The sequence below is a fragment of the Salvelinus fontinalis genome, chromosome 37 (assembly GCF_029448725.1).
Source record: "Salvelinus fontinalis isolate EN_2023a chromosome 37, ASM2944872v1, whole genome shotgun sequence".
Taxonomy (NCBI): Eukaryota; Metazoa; Chordata; class Actinopteri; order Salmoniformes; family Salmonidae; genus Salvelinus; species Salvelinus fontinalis.
This window is the reverse complement of record NC_074701.1, coordinates 24,500,946-24,524,153: the sequence shown is the minus strand read 5'-3', so window position 1 is coordinate 24,524,153 and position 23,208 is coordinate 24,500,946. Positions and strand designations below refer to the sequence as shown.

General features: G+C 39.8%; 1 protein-coding gene across 3 annotated transcripts in view; it reads right to left on the bottom strand.

Moving 5' to 3' along the window:
- The window catches only part of LOC129836401 (glutamate receptor ionotropic, delta-1-like), a 376,214-nt gene that overhangs the window by 43,323 nt on the left and 309,683 nt on the right, over positions 1–23,208 (bottom strand). For all 3 annotated transcript variants that reach the window (XM_055902509.1, XM_055902508.1, XM_055902510.1), the window contains 4 exons: positions 18,987–19,040; positions 4,609–4,782; positions 2,232–2,393; positions 447–566 (listed from right to left, as the gene is read on the bottom strand). In XM_055902509.1, coding sequence (XP_055758484.1) covers positions 447–566; positions 2,232–2,393; positions 4,609–4,782; positions 18,987–19,040 — 510 coding nt within the window. The remainder of the gene's footprint in view (positions 1–446; positions 567–2,231; positions 2,394–4,608; positions 4,783–18,986; positions 19,041–23,208) is intronic.

Here is a 23,208-nt window from a genome sequence, read left to right as displayed (position 1 = left end):
CATGCAACTTATTATGTGACTTGTTAAGCAATTTTTACTCCTGAACGTATTTAGGCTTGCCATAACAAAGGGGTTGAATACTTATTGACTCAAGACATTTCAACTTTTCATTTATAATTCATTTGTAAAACATTTGAAAAACATAATTCCACTTTGCCATTATGGTGTATTGTGTATATGCCAGTGACCAACAATCTTAATTTAATACATTTTTAATTCCGGCTATAACACAACAAAATGTGTAAAAAGTCAAGCGGTGTGAAAACTTTCTGAAGGCACTGTATGTGCTGACAGGTATGTTATGGAACCCCACTGAAAGCAGACACGGCCGAATACAGAGTTTGATTGCGTATTTTCTTTCATGACCCGAAACAAAACGTATCAATATGACAAACAAACTGCGAGTGAAACAGGATGTCCATTTGCGTTGTTCAATATTGACTCACCCGTTTGACATCTTTACCAAACGTCTCACTGTAGCTGGTCCCCAAGATCTCAAACTGGACGTGGGAGTTGGAACCTCCTGCACGGAAGTCCATCATTCCTGTGAGCCCGGTAATCCGTCTCTATGGCAACAGCATAATAACAAGGATATTTTAAGTGGTCTCTAATCAATCAATCAAAAATCAAATGTACTGTATTTTATAAAGCCCTTTTTGCATCAGAACTTGTCACAAAGTGCTTTACAGATATCCAGCCTAAAATCCCATAGAGCAAGCAATGCCTCCCTAGAAGGCAGGAAACTAGGAAAGTTCAACGTTTTAATATGCTTTGAGTGGTCTATAACATGTTCAGCAATCATCTAAGTTGATTGCTGAACATTTATGTGAAGTACACGAGAACATAAACTATGCATTAGTACTAGTGGATCAAGAACCATCCAAATGAGGTGGTTTGGCCAGGATACTTTATACACTCATACTGAACGGCCTATAATATAGCTACTACTAGCTGGACCAAGGTTACCAGCTCAATCCCCATACATAACATTAAGAACCTGATTGCAAGTCAATGATAAGAACATGTGCTGATAAGGACATCTCCTGTAATAAAAGGGGTGCAAAATGATGTGCGTTTGATGATGTGCAAAGTAAGTGCAAATGGCTCAGTTGGTAAAGATGATCGAGGACTATATGACAAGGAGGGCCGAGCACGCCCCCATTCTCATCGACAGGGCTGCAGTGGAGCAGATTGAGAGCTTCCAGTTCCTTGGTGTCCACATCAACAACAAACTAGAATGGTCCAAACACACCAAGACAGTCGTGAAGAGGGCATGACAAAGCCTATTCCCCCTCAGGAGACTGAAAATATTTGGCATGTGTCCTCAGATCCTCAAAAGGTTATACAGCTGCACCATCGAGAGCATCCTGACTGTTTGCATCACCGCCTGGTATGGCAACTGCTTGACCTCCGACCGCAAATGGCTACCTGGACTATTTGTATTGACCACCCCCCTGCCCTTTTTTTTTTTACGATACTGCTACTCACTGTTTACCATCTATGCATAGTCACTTTACCCCTACCTACATGTACATATTACCTCAATTACCTCAACTAGCCTGTACCCCCGCACATTGACTCTGTACCGGTACTCCCAGTATATAACTTAATTATTGTTATTTTATTGTTGCTATTTTATTTTTTACTTTAGTTTATTCAGTAAATATTTTTCTCAACTTTTATTTTTCTTAAAACTGCAATGTTGGTTAAGGGCTTGTAAGTAAGCATTTCACAGTAAGGTCTACACCTGTTCTATTAGGCGCATGTGACAAATAACATTTGATTTGATTTGATGGTGCTTGGGTGCCAGGGTGGTGGGTTCAATTCCCATGGGGGACCAGTACATAAAAGTACAAACAAATGAATGCCCTCACTACTGTAAGTCGCTCTGGATAAGAGCGTCTGCTAAATGACTAAATTGGAAGTGAGTGGTTGAGTGAAATTGTGATTAGTCATCATGACTTCAAAAGAAAACCATTATTATTACAATAAGTGGTTAACTTTTTTATATTTTCATGAAAACACTTTTGTTCATTTATAAATTATTAATTTGATGAAGTGTTAAATCACAGCCTCTAAATTGATGTAATCAAGTACATTTTGTTCCAATATTTTGTTAATTTGGATAAACACAAAAGACGGAATCATTCTCCTTGTATATCTGTTTTCAAAGAGCTTAGATCCATTTCTATGTAATATGACTTAGTCTGCAATGTCGTGTGGTGCCCTACCTTCTGGATGGTGTCCAGCATAGACCAGCCTCCATTCCAAGGCTTGGTGGACTTCCTCATGCAGTTCAGACTGGCCATGCTATGCCACTTCCTGTCCTCCAGCTTACTGTAGAAGGCGTTGGCCAACATCAGCACACTGTCATACAGGTACAAGCTGGAGACCTGGGGAGAAACAACACATCAAAATATATTCTATGAAAGGTGTTGAGCAGAATCAGCAGTGGCTACTATTATCCTAGTTATAACTATTATCCTAGTTTGAGACCTTGCAGGGAAAAACTCCCAAAACGAGATACTCAAAAGTACTTGTTGAACCGTGTAAAGGTTAACAAGACCAACATAAAAGTGGCTCCTCTCTGCCACTGCACCTGTGAGGTTTTGGTGAAATTAAGTTCTCAGTAGGGAATATACACTTTTCCCAGCATGGCCACAGAATGAAAGGGAGAGACAGACCCATGGTGCTATCCACCTGGGGAGCAGAACACACTCGGCCTGACACTGCAACAACAGCTTTTATGTTACAGACAAGAGATATGAAAGACCACCTCAAGTTATTTTATGATAGACAAATACATGTCTGTTGAAATGCCACAGAGCACTTGTGGTCCAGCTTTTCCAACATGTCTGTAGGAAATTGTGATTGTGATTTATTGAAGGAACACTGGACAAAGACGAGCCCAAACACGTTCCCTGGAATTTTCAGTTGGTATACAAATAGGCGCAATGGATGCCTGAGTCCACAGCATGCTTTCATTATGAGGGACACCAACAATGGCATGTATGAATGGCAGGGTACACCAGTAACAACATGAGAGATATTTGCTGAATGCCACCATTCCTCAGGCACCCCAGTCACAGACTGTTCTCTCTACTACTGCATGGCAAGCGGTACCGGAGCGCCAAATCTAGGACCAAAAGGCTTCTCAACAGCTTTTACCCCCAATCCACAAGACTCCTGAACAGGTTTTCAAATGGCTACCCGGACTATTTGCATTGTGTCCCCAGCCCTCCCAATCCCTCTTTTAGGCTGCTGCTACTCTCTGTTTATCATATATGCATAGTCACTTCAACTAGACATTCCTGTACATACTACCTCAATTAGCCCGACCAACCGGTGCCCCCACACATTGGCTACCCGGACTATCTGCATTGTGTCCTGCCACTCACCACCTGTCGACCACTCTTTTACGCTAATGCTACTCTCTGTTTATCATATATGCATAGTCACTTTAACCATACCTACATGTAGATATTCAATCAGCCCGACTAACGGGTGCCTGTATATAGCCTCGCTACTGTTATGGCCTTGCTAACGTATATAGCCTCGCTACGGTTATTTTTCACTGTCTTTTTTACTTTTGTTTATCTATTGTTCACCTAATATCTTTTTTTTTTACTTCGAAATTGCACTGTTGGTTAGAGCCTGTAAGTAAGCATTTCACTGTTCCATTGTATTCGGCGCACGTGACAAATAAACTTTGATTTGATTTGAACTCTGCTCCTCTATTATTGTTCAACCTGTCATCAGGTCAATAAATGTAGTACTCTTGTCCTCATTACAGAGGATTTAATGGGACATTCAATCCAAATGATCATATTGGGTATAGAACAAACACACCTTCTGAGTTCAAATGAATGTGACAGTGGCAAATAAAGTTCACAAAATGGTCACAATTGTAAAAAGTTACAATATAGCTAATTCAATTGAAATTGCAATCTATATTTGTCCCCTCTGGCTCTGAAACGAAGGCTGCTCAAGCATAAACACACTTACCATACCTAAAGGATTTGTTATCGTTGAAGCTTTATGATGGTTTAATGCACCACTTGATGAATCCTAAGAAAGCAAGTCTGGTGTACTTTACATAATAATGATTTGACACCCGTGCATTTCTTCTCTGACAAATACTTTGGTCTTCAGTTCTCCTAGGAAATGCAACTGAGAACCATGTTTTTTTTGGGGTGGGGGGGGTGACCATCTGTCCTAAACAGTGTTCTACACTAGCTATGGAGCCTGCATAGTAAGTCACGGTCACTGCACACTAGATGGAATACAGAGAACATTTCTAAGACATTTCTAATGTTGGAAATCTGTGTGGCTGTGCAGCCCTGTGTAATCTAGTGATGGTGACAGACTGAGGGTTTAACATTGAAGGAAATGACACCGTGTTAGAATGATGACAACGTTCAATGTTGTGATGGCGCTGACGGGCAACTCGCTCTCGTCGCCCTTCAGTATTGTTTTGGTCATGGTCATGTTTCGTCAGTACGTGGGGTGATGTTTGGTGAATGACAAAGTACTCTGTGGAGTTCACTGATGGTGTGGATATATGGTGTGGCTGACGGTCATTAATAAAGTAATCTCAGTCACACTGACCTCCAGGGACTGCAGGTAGCCCTCCTGGGGGTCACAGAGCAGGGAGGAGATGCGGTGGTTGTTCCTCATGCACCGGATGTTGGTGTCTCTCCACAGAGGGAAGATCTGCCGTATGACGGTCATCCGGCCCAACGAACTGTGGACCAGCTCCATGATTTCTGTGTCACTCACCTCCTGCGGCAAAGAATCAAGGATGGGGTGGGAGGGTTCATGGTCAAAACCATGAAAAGAAATCTAATAATTTACTAAAATGTTCACACTCTGTAGGAACTGGTCCAAAACGGCGTATTCACACATTCATTATAGGACTAGGTACATGGTAATCATAGTGTAGGTACATGGTAACCATAGTGTAGGTACATGGTAACCATAGTGTAGGTACATGGTAATCATAGTGTAGGTACATGGTAACCATAGTGTAGGTACATGGTAACCATAGTGTAGGTACATGGTAATCATAGTGTAGGTACATGGTAACCATAGTGTAGGTACATGGTAACTATAGTGTATGTACATGGTAAACATAGTGTATTTACATGGTAACCATAGTGTATGTACATGGTAAACATAGTGTAGGTACATGGTAACCATAGTGTAGGTACATGGTAACTATAGTGTAGGTACATGGTAACCATAGTGTAGGTACATGGTATCCATAGTGTAGGTACATGGTAACCATAGTGTATGTACATGGTAAACATAGTGTAGGTACATGGTAACCATAGTGTAGGTACATGGTAACCATAGTGTAGGTACATGGTAATCATAGTGTAGGTACATGGTAACCATAGTGTAGGTACATGGTAACCATAGTGTAGGTACATGGTAATCATAGTGTAGGTACATGGTAACCATAGTGTAGGTACATGGTAACTATAGTGTAGGTACATGGTAACCATAGTGTATGTACATGGTAAACATAGTGTATTTACATGGTAACCATAGTGTATGTACATGGTAAACATAGTGTAGGTACATGGTAACCATAGTGTAGGTACATGGTAACTATAGTGTAGGTACATGGTAACCATAGTGTAGGTACATGGTATCCATAGTGTAGGTACATGGTAACCATAGTGTATGTACATGGTAAACATAGTGTAGGTACATGGTAACCATAGTGTAGGTACATGGTAACCATAGTGTAGGTACATGGTAACCATGGTGTAGGTACATGTTAACCATAGTGTAGGTACATGGTAACCATAGTGTAGGTACATGGTAAACATAGTGTAGGTACATGGTAACCATAGTGTAGGTACATGGTAACCATAGTGTAGGTACATGGTAACCATAGTGTAGGTACATGGTATCCATAGTGTAGGTACATGGTAACCATAGTGTATGTACATGGTAAACATAGTGTATTTACATGGTAACCATAGTGTAGGTACATGGTAACCATAGTGTAGGCACATGGTAACCATAGTGTAGGTACATGGTAACCATAGTGTAGGTACATGGTAACCATAGTGTAGGCACATGGTAACCATAGTGTAGGTACATGGTAACCATAGTGTAGGTACATGGTAACCATAGTGTAGGTACATGGTAAACATAGTGTATTTACATGGTAACCATAGTGTAGGTACATGGTAACCATAGTGTAGGTACATGGTAACCATAGTGTAGGTACATGGTAACCATAGTGTAGGTACATGGTAACCATAGTGTAGGTACATGGTATCCATAGTGTAGGTACATGGTAACCATAGTGTAGGTACATGGTAACCATAGTGTAGGTACATGGTAAACATAGTGTAGGTACATGGTAACCATAGTGTAGGTACATGGTATCCATAGTGCAGGTACTTGGTAACCATAGTGTAGGTATTGATTAAAAAGTGAATCTTGTTACCAGTTCGTGTAACAGTTGAGTATTAGTAGGATTAATCAATAGACCAATTAATAAATGCAAGCAACAACCACTCTTTCCAAAGTCAGGTTTTCAATTAGTTTTCAGCTGAATATGGATTGGGATCATCACTGTCTGATATCTCTCCGTTCCTCTGATCAAGGTATTCCCAAACTGGGGTAAAAGGCCATCAGGGGGGTGCCAAATAAAAATGTGATTCACATTTTCAAACAGTCCATTGATATTTTCCAATGAGGCTATACATTTGGGTAGCCTCGTTTCACTGCCAAAAATAAAATAAAATAATCTAGTGTTCAGCGAAATAACAACACAATGTCAAATACAGGTAGCCTAGTCAAATAATTAACATCCAATCACATTAACCTTTACTCTCTCGCGGGAATACACACAAACGGTCCGCATGTAGCCAAACGTAGCTGCTGCTCATTCCGTTTGCTTGAAAATTGGTTTAAAAAAAGTAAGGCCCGTGTCCATAGAGACACATACCAGCTCTACTGGTAGTACTGCTACTACCAGCAGTACTAGACCTGCACCTGTCGACGACACAAGTTGTTCTGCTTCCACGAGCACATCCAATGCTAGCATCAGTAAGTCTACATTTGTTGTTAGCCCAACTAGCACGGACACTGACAGTTGTGAATCTGATGCAGCCGAAGAGCTACTGGCCCTTTACCCGGGAAAGCACCAGACAACCGACAGGGACATTGGACCATCGAAGAGGTGCAAATATGATGAGAACTACATTGATTTGGGGTTCACTTATATTGAGAGTATCGCCTTTCCTCATACACAGTGTGTTATATGTGCAAAAGTACTACCTCACAACTCGATGAAACCTTCACTCTTGAAAAATAAGCCACGGGGGTTTTTGGAGCGAGAATTAAGACGACTTCCGAGTAGTAAGACATGTATAAAAGCAACAGATACCATTAATAAGAAGGGGCTAGAAGCGTCTTATATGGTGAGCTACCGAGTGGCTAGGACAGGCAAGCCCCATATTACTATGGGGGGTCAATTAAGGAAGACATACTCTTCTGCAAACTACTGGAAACCAGGACAACAGGAGAGGATATTTTTTATGTACTGGACAGCCTTGTGACATCAAATGGACTTTGGTGGTCAAGATGTGTTGGTAGCTGTACTGATGGAGCAGGGAGACAGTGGAGGGGTAATGCGCGTGCAAGCAGTTGCTCCTGACACCACTTGGGTACACAGCAGTATCCACCGAGAGGCTCTTGCTGCCAAAGGAATAACTGACAGCTTGAAAGACATTTTGGACACTACAGTGAAAATGGTTAACTTCGTTAAAGCAAGGCCCCTGAACTCTTGTGTATTTTCTGCACTATGCAATGATATGGGCCGCGACCATGTAACGCTTTTACAACATACAGAAGTGCGCTGGTTATCAAGGGGCAAAGTATTGACACTTTTTTTTTATTGAGAGACGAGCTTAAAGTTTTCTTTACTGACCATGATTTCCACTTGTCTGACAGCTTGCATAATGACGAGTTTCTCACACGACTGGCCTGCCTGGGTGATGTTTTTTCTTGTCTGAATGATCTGAATCTAGGATTACAGGGACTCTCTGCAACTATATTCAATGAGCGGGATCAAATTGAGGCTATGATTAAGAAAAGTTGGAGCTCTTCTCTGTCTGCATTAACAAGGACAACACACAGGTCTTTCCATCATTGTATGATTTTTTTGTGTGCAAATGAACTAAAGCTTACGAACAATGTCAAATGTGATATAGCGAAGCACCTGAGTGAGTTGGGTGCACAATTACGCAGGTACTTTCCCGAAACGGATGACACAAACAACTGGATTTGTTATCCCTTTCATGCCCTGCCTCCAGTCCACATACCGATATTTTAACAAGAGAGCCTCATCGAAATTGCAACAAGCAGTTCTGTGAAAATGGAATTTAATCAGAAGCCACTGCCAGATTTCTGGATTGGGCTGCACTCAGAGTATCCTGCCTTGGAAAAATCACACTGCTAAGAAACTGATGCTCTTTGCAACCATGTACCTATGTGAGAGTGGATTCTCAGCACCCCCCATAGTAAATACGCCTTAAATAAATATGATTTAACCTGTTGAGGCTGGGGGCGCTGTTGTCACTATTTATGCTAATCGTGTAATTTTTGAAATGGCTTCCCACAAAATTCTTGATCGTACAATATGCATATTATTATTATTATTGGATAGAAAACAGTCTATAGTTTCTATAGGAGTTGAAATTTTGTCTCTAAGTGGAACAGAACCCATTCTACAGCAATTTCCCTGACATGGAGTCAGATTTCAGAAATGTTGGCCCCTGATCTGGAGTCAGTTAAAAGGCCACTGTTATTGCTATGAGTATACGGACACTGCTTACGTCTTCCCCTGGATGCCTTTACGTGATGACGATTTGAATGGGGTCGATTGCGCGTTCACAGGCACTATAAATTAAAAAACCCTGTAGCTAGTAAGTCTTTTGGAGCTGCGTTATGGGCGTGGAGGACACCGACCCGCACCTGTTCCAAGCGTTAGTGTTGGGAGTAATCTTTCTCCGGTCATGTTAAGACTCGTTATAGGAGTTAAAAACATCATAAGGTAGTTAATTTAAAGCGTTTTATAGCAATTTATATCCGTTTAGTGCGATTTTGGGACATTTATTTTTGAAACGCTGTGAATCGCTGGGCACGCTTCCAGTTCATCCCGAACGCAGTTGGCATTTCCACATGGCAAGAGGACAGCTTTCCACCAAAAGACGATTAGACCCAAGAAAGGATCCTTTGCCCAAGATACTGATGGAAGAACAGCTCAAAGTAGGACATTTTTATTATGATAAATCGTGTTTCTGTCGAAAAATGTTAGTGGCTTAGGACGCCATGTTTTTGACGTAGCTTCGCTTGGCGCAAACTGTATTGAAAAGTAAGGATAATTTAAAAAATGTAATTCCGCAATTGTATTAAGAATTAAATTGTCTATCAATCCCTGTCCACCCTATATTTTTTAGTCACGTTTATGAGTATTTATGTATAAGAGTAGATCACTGTCTAATATGGCGCACGGACATTTTCTCACCAGCTGGGCTACATTTCACATTGTCTAACCATGAATTTGGTGGCTAAATATGCACATTTTCGAACAAACTGTATATGTATGTTGTAATGTGATGTTACAGGGGTGTCATCTGAAGAATTCTGAGAAGGTTAGTGAAAAAAATAATATATTTTGGCGATGTTGACGTTATCGCTCACTTTGGCTAGAATCAATGCTGGGCTGCTATGTGCTATGTGCTATGCTAATATAACGATTTATTGTGTTTTCGCTGTAAGACACTTAGAAAATCTGAAATATTGTCTGTATTCACAGGATCTGTGTCTTTCGATTAGTGTATGCTGTGTATTTTTACGAAATGTTTGATGATTAGTAGTTAGGTAAACACGTTGCTCTATGTAGTTATTCTAGTCCATTTGTGACGGTGGGTGCAATTGTAACCTATGCCATCTACCTGAAATATGCACATTTTTCTAACAAAACCTATCCCATACCATAAATATGTTATCAGACTGTCATCTGATGAGTTTTTTTCTTGGTTAGGGGCTATAAATATCTTAGTTTAGCCGAATTGGTGATAGCTACTGGTGTTGGTGGACAAATAAAAGATGGTGGATTATGCTAATGTGTTTTTAGGTAATAGATTTACATCTTTACATATTGTGTCTTCCCTGTAAAACATTTTAAAAATCGGACATGTTGGCTGGATTCACAAGATCTGTGTCTTTCATTAGCTGTATTGGACTTTAATGTGTGAAAGTTAAATATTTAAAAAATATATATTTTTTGAATTTCGCGGCTCTGCCTTTTCAGTGGGGGTGGGGGGGGGAGTGCCGCTAGCGGCACCCTCATCCTAGACAGGTTAAAACTTCTTGTCAATAGGGGGGCGCTGTTTTCACTTTGGAAAAAAACGTGCCCAAATGAAACGGCCTAGTACTCTTTTCTAGATCATACAATATGCATATTATTATTACTATTGGATAGAAAACACTCAGAAGTTTCTAAAACTGTTTGAATTATATCTGTGAGTAAAACAGAACTAATTTTGTAGCACACTTCCATACAGGAAGTGAAAAATCTGAAAACGAGGCTCTGTTTCAGGGCCTGCCTATTCAACTGGCTTTTATTTATTGATATGCATGCACTTCATACGCCTTCCACTAGATATCAATAGGCAGTGGAAGGTGGAATGGGGTGTCTAGCTTGATCTGAGGCCGAACAAGAGCTTTTTGAGTGACCGGTCCGGAATATTCTTTGTTTTCGAAGGCGCGATGGGGAGCTCGACATTGTCTTCTGAAAAGCGTTCGGTTTACACGGCGAATATCTCCGGCTCTGATTTTATTTGATACATATGATAATAACATCATAAAGTAGGTTTTTTTCAACCGAGATTTATCAGTTTATTCAACGTTTATTGTGCCTTTTGGAGTTTTCCGTTCTTTGCGTCAAGAGAGGATGGGAATGTTAGCAACCTTGGCTAGCATTGTGGCGTGAATTCGAAAGAAGAAATGGACATTCTAAAACCAAACAACGATTTATTCTGGACCAAGGACTCCTTGTACAACATTCTGATGGAAGCTCAGCAAAAGTAAGAAAACATTTATGATGTTATTTCGTATTTCTGTGTAAAATGTTGACTCCTATTCTCCGCCGTTTTGGTGAGCGCTGTCTCACAATAACGCAAGCTGTATGTTATGGTAAAGTAATTTTTTTAAATCTAACACAGCGGTTGCATTAAGAACCTGTGTATCTTTCATTGGCCATACAACAAGTATTTTTATGTAAAGTTTATGATGAGTTCTTTGGTCAGATTAGGTGAGTGTCCAAAATATCTCCGGAGATTCTGGTGAATCGATGCTACGTATTCACAATGTATAACCAGGATTTGTAGCTATAAATATGCACATTTTTGAACAAAACATAATTGTATTGTATAACATGATGTTATTAGACTGTCATCTGATGAATTTGTTCAAGGTTAGTGATTAATTTTATATCTTTTGCTGGTTTTTGCGAAAGCTACCTTTGCGGTGAGTAAATGCGTTTTTGTGTTTGGCTATTGTGGTAAGCTAATATAATTCTATATTGTGTTTTCGCTGTAAAACACCTAAAAAAATCGGAAATATTGGCTGGATTCACAAGATGTTTATCTTTCATTTGCTGTACACCATGTATTTTTCATAAATGGTTTATGATGAGTATTTATGTATTTCACGTTGCTCTCTCTAATTATTCTGGCTGCTTTGGTGCTATTTTTTGATGGTAGCTGCAATGTAAAACTATGATTTATACCTCAAATATGCACATTTTCAAACAAAACATAAATGTATTGTATAACATGTTATAAGAATGTCATCTGATGAAGTTGTTTCTTGGTTAGTGACAAATTTTATCTCTATTTTGTCGGTTTTGTGAAAGCTACCTATGCGGTGGAAACATGGTGAAAATATGCGGTTGTGTGTTTGGCTATTGTGGTTAGCTAATAGAAATACATATTGTGTTTTCGCTGTAAAACATTTTAAAAATCGGAAATGATGGCTGGATTCACAAGATGTTTATCTTTCATTTGCTGTATTGGACTTGTGATTTCATGAAAATTATATTATATGATATCCCTGTCCCGTTAGGCTAGGCTATGCTAGTCAGCTTTTTTGATGAGGAGGATCCCGGATCCGGGAGAGAGAAGCGGTAGAGGTTTTAAGACTGAGACTCTCTCCAATACAACCCAACATTGCAGAGTTGTGTGCATCCTTTCAAGCACACCCTTCTCATTAACCTGTGGTGAGTTATTCACAATTTTCGATTAACAAATAAAGTTTTATGTCTAAGATGACTAAATAAAGAGCAAAATGATTGATTATTATTATATTATTATTTGTGCCATCGTCCTATAAGAACTCTTTATCACTTCCCACGAGCCGGGTTGTGACAAAAACTCACACTCATTCTTATGTTTAATAAATGTATTGTGTGTGTGTGTGGCAGGCTTACAATGACGGCAAAAAAACAACATTTGAGAGTGCGTTGACCCTGGTGCTAGAGGGGGTATGCAGCTGGAGGTTGAATGTTTGAAGAGGTATGGGACTATAACAAGTTTGGGAACAACTGCTTTGATCAATTGACAAATAAACAACAACACTCCTTCAATTTCTTAGAATACCAGAGCATACACCAAACAGCTGTGGGTATGAAGGAAACTCCCAAGTCATGTATGCAGACAGGGGTGAGACGGGGGTGATACAGTTATGGGTGAGAGGAATGAGTACAGGGCCAGACAGGGTCAGATCAATAGTAATGAGAGCCAGAGCAGGACAGCAGTCAATGATGTGCCAATCAACCAGCACTGGGGTCAAACACCACACTAATGAGGCAACTGACAGTTCAAACGTATTTGTGCTTCTCCGTCTCTCTCTCTCGATCTGTCCAAGTCAAATTTTTCTCTCAGACGTTCTATCTCCAAGCCTCTGTTTCCCGTTAGCTGTCTCTCTGTCTCGCTTTCTCCCTTTTTTATTTTGAACTTTGTGTCGATTTATCTCACTCTCCTTGGCCTTTTGTTCTTTCTATCTCACCATCCAAGCTCATTCATTCCTTCGAGAAATGCATAACTGTTATGCAACAAGCATACAACCTCATCAATAATTTACTAGGTGTGTACTTTACTGCTTTTAGAAAGATGTACATGTATTTTTATACAGCACAAACACACTACACTATGAGTCATACAAACAGAATTTTGTAGGTGTTAAGTGTTTAAGATTCCTCTTGACAGCCAGTCAACTGTAAATAATGGCTATTCACGAGGTGCTGTGTTGCATTAATCGGGTGGAATATGCCGCAGGATCCATGGAGGTATGACTTCATGTTCAGGGTCGTCCTTCCTGTCCTGACCTGCCAGAACGTTCCACCACCACCACCACAGGTTACCTCTGTGACATCACTTGACACTGCAGTGACCTTGTTGAAGCCATTTTACTAACAAGACAAAAATGACCATAGATTAGGAGTTTTAAATAAAAGCATGGATCATTAAAGGGGCACTCAGAGTTGTCCATTTTTTTACTTATTAATGATATGTACCCATTAATTATTGAAGAATATAAATTATAAATGCCTCATGAGCTTAGTCCAAGTGTTGTACCCCATCAGAACCAAACTATTGTTTGTTTACATTTACTCTGTTTAGAAATATTAGCGTAAAACAAGCTTATGAGCTCAGTTCAACTGTTGTAAAACTGCTTGTAAACAAGGTTTGTAAACAAAGTAAATGTAAACACACACTATATAGCCTCAAAACATGGTTACAACTCAAATTTTTATATCATGGATGGTCAGTCCTTGCATCAATAGCTCTGTCTATGAATTTATGAGCGGTTACATTTTTCCAGCCCCATCCCTCAGCTTTTTACCGAAACAAATGCAGGGAAACGCTTTGTTATTGTTTCCACTGCTGATCGCCGCTTTAAGCTTCAAATGGCAAGGTCTTAGTATTTTAATGGGGTGGGAGGAAGTTTGGGTATGCAAGGAAAGAACATTGGTGGGTTACCCTTTGAGTTTGTTGATTTCGTATGGCACCACTCTAACACAATGTGACGAACATCCACTATTGTGTTACTCTGTAATACAATTTCAATACAGGTCAAAACCGTCATTAGAGAGCTAATACATAGCAGAATGGATGAATGTGAGAGATCAGCTGTTTATGCATTCAGTGTGGACACACACTTTGAGGGGAAAACAATAGCAAAATTCAGATGACCTAGTTAAGGTAAATTGACCTAGTCAAGACAGAAAACCCAAAATTCAACAGAGGGTAGTTTCAATGACATACATCATCTAAATACATTAATCAAATCAAGCCTGGCTGACAGCTAAATTATCCTCAATACGCCGCTCAATCATGTTATTAATCTTTCAAGATATATAAATAAAGAAATCCTGGTAATCACCCTGGAGATTTAATTAGGAGTTAAGGTGCTTTTTGTTCTTCAGCTTTAGACATGTATGCTGAGTAGCTCAGAGCCTAGTGGAAGGACTGGGAGGGGAACTCTGGGATGTACTCTTACTTAGCCAGGATGAACCCTCAACCATATTCACACTCCTCTCTCTCTCTATCTCTCTCATCACCATATATAGTGCAGCTCCAAAGTAGTGGATAATTACAGTATGTGAGGGAGCATACATTACTATGGTTAACTAAAGTGCTTGTCTATTTCCGACTCAATGATTTATTACAGTTTTTGTCTAACTATGTTAATGTAAAATACATATCCCTAATAAATAAAAAAATCCTGTCTTTGGATAGTAGAATGTGTTTTATTTCTCTCTACTATGCGCACTGCTGTTTCACAGATAGTGTCAACATTATCCGTTTCCATCCCAACATTTGTCGGGCAGTTACCACGGACAATCAGTCATATCATCCCTGTCCTCCTTGACTCTGGCTGTCACGCCGCGTGACTCTAATCCATCACACACAGACTCAGGTGTCACCTCCTCTCTTTTTTGTGAAAAAAAAACAAATCCTGTTTGACTGCGTCATCCATCCATCCAGACAGAACCAGCAGAGAGTGTCAACCACCCTCCCCTGTGCCAACATCACACCCTGGTTTGGCTGATGATTTAGAGAGAAGGATGCCTTGTTACTTCCTCCCACATACATCAATCAATGATTTGTAACTGATCCTGTCCTGTGGTGAAGAAAGTGGAAGATTGACCAAACTTGGTATCAACAATTGCTGAAGAATAACGTGACAAACCATCTCTTTTACTCTGCACCATTCTTTTTATAATTCTCAGAACTTTTCAGTACATGTTCTTCTTTCTCTTTCTCCCTCTCTCCTCTCCATCCATTCTCTACTTCAGCTCTCCTATCATTGCTTTTCTCACCAGTTAAAGACCCAGTGCAGTCCTAATTGTATTTACCTGTGTTTTATATCATATTGTACAACAGCTGATGAAACTAACACTGTAAAAGTATAAGTGTTATTTCCTGATAGTTGCTGGTTGAAAATACAATCTACACAGGACCTTCTAATCAGCAGGTTTGCTTGGGTTTCGGCTTTCCATGGTGACATAGACATGTGGTTAAATTGATTCGACCAATAACAAAGAGTTCCAAAACTCTCTGTCAATAACAGCTTGATTTCAGTTTTCCCCTTCCCACTCAGAATACTCCCAGACAGTGCTAGCTAAATTCTTGCCTGAGAAATAGTATTTTGCTAAAAAGCCCATTTTAATTTAAATCCAATAGGGAAAGGGGGATACCTAGTCAGCTGACAAACTAAATGCATTCAACTGAAATGTGTCTTCTGCATTTAACCCAACTCCTCTGAACAGAGCAGTGCGGTGGGCTGCCTTAACCGACATCAATGTCATCGGCGCCCGGGGAACAGTGGGTTAACTGCCTTGCTCAGTGGCAGAATGACAGATATTTACCTTGTCAGCTTGGGGATTTGATCCAGCAATCTTTCGGTTTCTGGCCCAATGCTCCTACCCGCCAGGCTACCTGCTGGTTTCTGGCCCAATGCTCCTACCCGCCAGGCTACCTGCCGCCCCTCACAGTAAGCTACCTGCCGCCCCTTAATCGTTACCCAGAAGCTGTTTGATGTTGATATGAAAATGGCTGCATTGGCCTTTAACTCTTCATATGAACTCATTCTGAACTGACTTTGGTTAGCAGTGACAATAGATTATCATAGCTGGTTGTGGTGGCTGATGAATGAGACATGAGACCTCGCCGCAGCCTCCATGTCCTAGTTAGCGCCGAGGCCCAGGGGGCAGAGAACTTACAGAGACACCCCCTCCTCTCCTGATGCCAGCCCGTCTGGCTTAAATGCCTCACAGGGACCAGTGGAACACAGAAGCGTAGAACACAGGGCCTGGAGATTACCTGGCTAAAATGGTTGCCCCTGCCCAATCACAACACGTAGTAATCATACTGGGGCATGGGGCATATATTTTAATCAGGATTAGGGGAAAGATGAACAGCGCAAAGTACAGAGAGATCCTTGATGAAAACCTGCTCCAGAGTGCTCAGGACCTCCGACTGGGACGAAAGATCACCTTCCAACAGGACAATGACCATAAACACACAGCCAAGACAACGCGAAATGGCTTCAGGACAAGTCTCTCTGTTTTTTTTTATTTGTAATACATATGCAAACATTTCTAAAAAACAGTTTTTGCTTCGTCATTATGGGGTATTGTGTGTAGATTGATGAGGGGGAAAAAGATTTAATCCAATTTAGAATAAGGCTGTAACGTAACAAAAGGTGGAAAAGGTGAAGGAGTCTGAATACTTTCGGAATGCACTGTATATAGTGATTGAGAGTAAACTATAGGTAGGCTTATTAAGTGGACCATTTCAGCTCCCACTCTTCTAATTAGAAGGTCAATCAAATCATATGGTATTTTTTTGGTAAATATCCCCTCACTGTATTTTGACAGGTTTTACGTCAGTATTACAGTATTCAGTATTACACCACCTCCTTTTTTCCCTTCCAAGTTGAACATGTTGTGTACTCCATGTTAAAATACATTGCCAGCATCGAACAAGGCCGATTGAAAAATAGTTTGCCTTTGTCGTTCCCTCCTCAAGGTGATCACAGTGGCATCATATACACTACCGTTCAAAAGTTTGGGGTCACTTAGATATTTCCTTGTTTTTGAAAGAAAAGCTAATTTTTTGTCCATTAAAATAGCATAACATTGATCAGTGTAGGCATTGTTAATGTTGTAAATGGCTGTTGTAACTGAAAACGGCTGATTTTTAATGGAATATCTACAGTTGTAGTCGGAAGTTAACATACACTTAGATTGGAGTCATTAAAACATATTTTTTTAAAGGCGGCCAGTTTTATTCCTTCTTTAATCAGAACAACAGTTTTCAGCTGTGCTAACATAATTGCAAAAGGGTTTTCTAATGATCAATTAGCCTTTTAAAATTATAAACTTGGATTAGCTAACGCAACCTGCCATTGGAACACAGGAGTGATGGTTGCTGATAATGGGCCTCTGTACGCCTATGTAGATATTCCATAACAAATCAGACGTTTCCAGCTACAATAGTCATTTACAACATTAACAATGTCTACACTGTATTTCTAATCAATTTGATGTTATTTTAATGGACAAAAAAAATTGCTTTTCTTTAAAAAACAAGCACATTTCTAAGTGACCCCAAACTTTTGAACGGTAGTGTACGCTTGACATTCAACGAGAAAGAAAGAGGGGATGTCATTTCAAAATACTCAGGTACAGCCCGTTCTATTCATTAATATAGTGAGGAGTGATAACTCAACAATATGCCACATCGTGTCAATCATTAAGGAAGTGATGGAGAAATTAACATTCAATTAGCTCATACATTCTGCAGTCTGATGCTATTACAGCTAATGTCTTGGTGGTGACACTCTATCATAATTGTCTGAAAGCAAAAAGGAATGTGTTTGTGTGCCACAAAATAAATGATTAACTTTTTATATTTTACTAACAGGAGTTGTGTGCAGCCTAAACAGGAAGATACTATGAGGTACATTAATAAATCACATTCACAAGATGAATGCAAGATCAATACATGCATCATGATTAGGATGTTGGAGCAGAGTTGCGAGATAAGGACTTGTCATTCGTATAATGATGAAGATCAGCCCGTTTGTGCACCTTGTCAATGTTTATAACAAAGGAGGCTGCTGAGAGGAGGACGGCTCATAATAATGGAGCGAATGGAATGGCGTCAAACACCTAGAAACCATGTGTTTGATGTATTTGATGATATTCTACTCATTCTGCTCCAGCCATTACAACGAGCCCCTCCTCTCCAATTAAGGTGCTACCAAGCTCCTGTGGTACTGTATTCTAAAGCATTCATCTTCATATGGTCCTAGTGTGTGTGTGTTTGTGTGTGTGTGCATGTGTGCGCTCATGTGTATGTGTGGGTAAGTTCACTGTGGTTTCGTGGTTAAGTCAATTTTACAGTGTACTTTGGAAGTACATAAATGCTAATAAAAAGACATCCAGGTATGGTAGGAACATGCTTTTTCCCATTAGCATTGGGACATCAGATGGATTATGGTCCTTATCTCCAAATCAGCCTGAATCAATGTAAACGTACCCAGCTGCTCTCAGGCAGGATAGAGAGCACAGTGTTTAGTAGTCACAAAGTGCTTGGCATTTAGTGATGTTCAAGTCCATTTGGAAGACCATTTAGGCCAATCTCATATCAACAAATAACATGTAAAAACCGACTTTGGCTTCCAAAGTGCTGTGAATACGCAATAAACAAGAATGATTGGGTCAATATTGTATAAACGTCCTCAGAAAGACAGAAGAGAAGTGGCATGTTGTGAGAGCTTTAATACTGTTTATGAGTCTAAATATGGAAGAGAACAGAGTGAGAGCATTATTGATTTTCATCCATATGAAATGTATAAATATGCTGTACGGGTTTTGGTCTCACCTCATTGGCATAAACCCAGTGGCTGTCCTTTGATGCCAGGTTGGTTTCCACAGCCTGTATACAGAGAGAAGAAGGGGGGACATTAATATTTTCTGTGTTTCACAAAATATTATTTTAACAACATAAGAGTAGTGAGTCCGAACTCAAGTACATATACTCGAATGGTTCACCATGGTTACTCATTCCCCATTACTTAGGCTCTTCACAATATTCTGTATGTGCAATCATAATGTGAGTGCTCCGACGTAATGGCTCTATCACATATCACATGACTATTCACGCATGACATCTGTCATGGTTACCATCTCTACGCTTGTCCTCTTCTGTAAATTGCTGTCATTAGCTTCCAAATGATCCCCTTTGCTATACTGCAACTAAGATTGATAGCCCCATATCATCCTTACATATAACTGCAAAGCTTTCACCATTTTACCTAACAACAGTGTGCTCATCAATAGCAGCACCCAGCACAGCCCGAAAGCTGCCGATCGATCTTCTAACCTTGCAAGAGTCATAATTTGATTTTAATGTCCCTCATTTCCAGCTTGGTCTCTGTGAATATTGCAGAGACACCTGAACACAAGAGTGATATTTCCCTACATGATTGAAGTGGTCTGTCTCTTACTCACTCTGAAATTAACGGGCCATATGCCATTCAAACACACTTGCATTTAAACAGATAGCCCGTCGCTATCTATAGAGATACAAGAAATATAGCAAACAGCTGCTGAAGTTAGTGACTCTCTACAGATTTATTCAGCAATGTACAAACAATGAACATTGTGTCATTGGATCATATCCTGGGTCTGAGAGCTGGAGCCAAATGATCTCCCACCCAGATGTAAGCAATAGGGTCTTGGTACAGGCAGGCAGATTATCACATAGGTTATCATATTTTGATCTACACAGCACAATGCTACTCACCAGACAATAGAAGTGATTTCACAATGCTAGAGTGTTCCAGAAGTAAAAACATAAATTACAGTGAAACAGTCCTTACCATAGAAGAAATCAACAAACCCCTTTGTGCATCTGAGTAATCCATTTAGGCATATACAATACATACTGTTTGGTGCGTATGAAAGCCTGGCAGCAAAAGCCTTGGTCTGGTCCCCAAGGATAACCTTGATGTTAGAATGAGCAGACAGTTCTTTGTACTTTTCTTATGAAAACTGTCACATTCTATAATGTAAATAACAAAGTGAAGGGGGCTATGTTAGTGCGCCAGCTGGGTAAAGGTTATGATTGGGGCAAACGGTCCTCCTAGTTTAGCCTCAGTTCAGCTCCAACAATAGCAACAGTATTGTAAACAACGTCGACCTTAGTCGCACCAGGAATTCGACGTCATCAAGTGAAAAGGTTATGAGGTTCATGGACTTTTTGGGGGACAAATTATCTGTGTGGGATTGACAGCTGTTTGTCAATAGAACTTCAACTAGGACTCAAACATCATTATGTGGTTTGTCCTTTATACTGTCAGTTTGATTAGGTTCACACGTTATCACACTATGGCAACAACATGAACTTGTGACCTACAGGTCACATCTCAGCAACACATCTTGTCGAGAATTCAGTTGTGTTTAACATTTTTCCATCCACTTGAGGAAATTATTCTAAATTAAGCTTTGTAGAGACATACCGTTTTGGCATAAAATGCATACTCAGGAGAAGCAACATCAGAGAATGATTATATGCTATAATGTTAATGTAACTGAGTTTCACAGTTAGATCTAGTGACATAAGTGAGGGCCCTGAGGCTTGTCTTTACACCTAGTCAACACAAAGAAGAACATAATATAGAACTCCATGATTTAAAAAGGGAATTACTGTTCAGCAGATTTGAGCGTTTGAGGATATAAGGTCTCAGCAAAGCAAATATTTCTTGTTGGATATGTTCAGAGTTGGATGGTAACTCCCATATGCCCATTGGGCTATTCTGTATCTATTTGACCTCCTTATGGAATAATGCACTGAGATGAATTCCCAAAGGTTGGTGAGTGAAGCTACAACATTACATATGAAACACCTTGACATTGAATATAATGGTACGGAATTCTCAATTGTGTCCATATTCACTATGCAATGGCTGCCCAATTCTGACCTTTTCCACTAATTGGTCTGTTGACTAGTGAGATCTAATTGGGCAAAAGATCAGAACTTGGCTGCCTATGTAAATGCAGCCAATGTACTGTACATTCTAAATGTCTCTGTGTCTTGTGGATCCCTTGTTTGAAACAAAACCCTGCAAGATTGTTTGTCTAATCTGTAAACACAGCCAGAATCACTCAGGCTGTCTATGTTTTGCTTTTGGTCAATAAGTGCAACAAGTAATTATGCGTACAAATGAAAATGGATCACTGCATCCCATGGTTGAGAGGAGACCTGATTAAACAAAAGGAAAGGGCACAACTCTGCTGCATACTTTCCAGTTAGTGTCAGAGCAGATGCATTTCAGCAGCAACATTTGTTGTTCTCAGAGTTTATTAAACTACATGCCAAGAGCAGGGAAAATGTTTATTTTTCTTTGTTTCACACATAGAGACAAGCACAGTTTCCCTTCATTATTGGCAATTAGCAAAACAAATGGTCTAATTGGCAATAATTGTGGAAATAACATGTTTTGCTTTCCAATGTGCTGTCAATCAAACTGTTTAAAGTGTCTTATTAGCTCAAATTAGGATCTGTTGTGAATCTTTTTTTTGCATGAATACACAGTCTAGACTCAAACAACAATTTATAAAGTTTAACACGTTTACTTCTTTATTTATTTGTTATCTGGCACATTACAGTACAGTAGGCTTAATGTTGGAAGTATAATAATTATAATCTATAATAATAATAATAGTATAATAATGATCTTAATTTATGGATTTACTGAAGGACCTTTATAAATCCAGCCCGGGAGGTTATTGTTATATTCCTAGAATATTCTTGGAATAAAGGGTTATGTTCTCCACCTTGAGCTAAGAGGTATTCCACCTCATTTGGAGCATTCAACAGGCAAAATCCATCTTACTCTGACAACATGTTATAATGAACTTTTTGTAAGTACTGTTGGTAAAAAGAATACACATATCAAAGCATTAGGATACTAGGCTTGGTATAAAATAAATGGTGCTTCTATGCCACGTGAACTGTGTTGGTGTGTCTGTGTTACTCCTATCATATTAATGTAGAGTCTGTGTAAGAACTGTTTTGTAATGATGTGCTGTGACATGGCACAACCATTATTACTAGTAATTGGAACATAGGTCGTTGGTATTGCTATATAGTAATGAGAGGATCTCTCTATGGAATGAAGCCATTCAGTGATCCCAAGGGTTCAGGAGAACTTTAGATCAGACAGTCGTTTGAAAGGATAGACCAGGATGAGTTGTCAAAAGCTCACTGTTTAATTCTGTGCCAGTCTTACAAAGGCACCCAAGTCGTAATGAGGCCCTTCATGAAATACTCACAATGGTTGGGACCCTGGCTTTATCTCCTATAGTCCTCTGTTGCTGTGGAAACAAGCTCAGACCTGAGCCTACTCACCTCCATTAGTATAGTGATAAACGCCTATGTAACGTAGCGCAGGGCAATTCAACTATTTCATTACAGGGGACAGACATTTGGGATTGATTACTCTTCCTAAGACTGGTATAAAAAACAATGCACAAACACAATTATAATCTTATAAATCACTTTTATGAAAATTACATTCGATTTGAAGTGCTTTAAAGTTGAGCTGACAGTCGTTTTGCACTGTTTCGCTATGGTTTTAGTCCTTAATCCCAGCAAGAGGGAAATATTTTATTAATGTACAGTAGTAGTGTTGGGGGACACACTAATACACGGTCCTAGAAAACTCTGGTTGGATGTCTTCTGACTTAGAAAACGGTCGGAAATCAATAAAATAAAAATGTAAACATATACACACAGTTGAAGTCGGAAGATTACATACACTTACATGCTGACCAGACCGGACACCTCACGTGCGCAAGCGTCGCAAAATATATTTAGAAATCCATGTTATTCAATTATTGCTCCCACACTGCTTGCGCGTGCCAACAAGCATCTGCGATGCCAAGGGCTAAAATAGAACTCCTTTCTATTTCTGACACAGATCGCGCTGAAAGTCCTGCCTCTCCCATCTCCTCATTGGTTTATCGAAGCAGGTACCCACGTGCCATCTTCTCATTGGTTATACCCACGTGGGTGATTGAAAGACGAAATGTTACCGGTT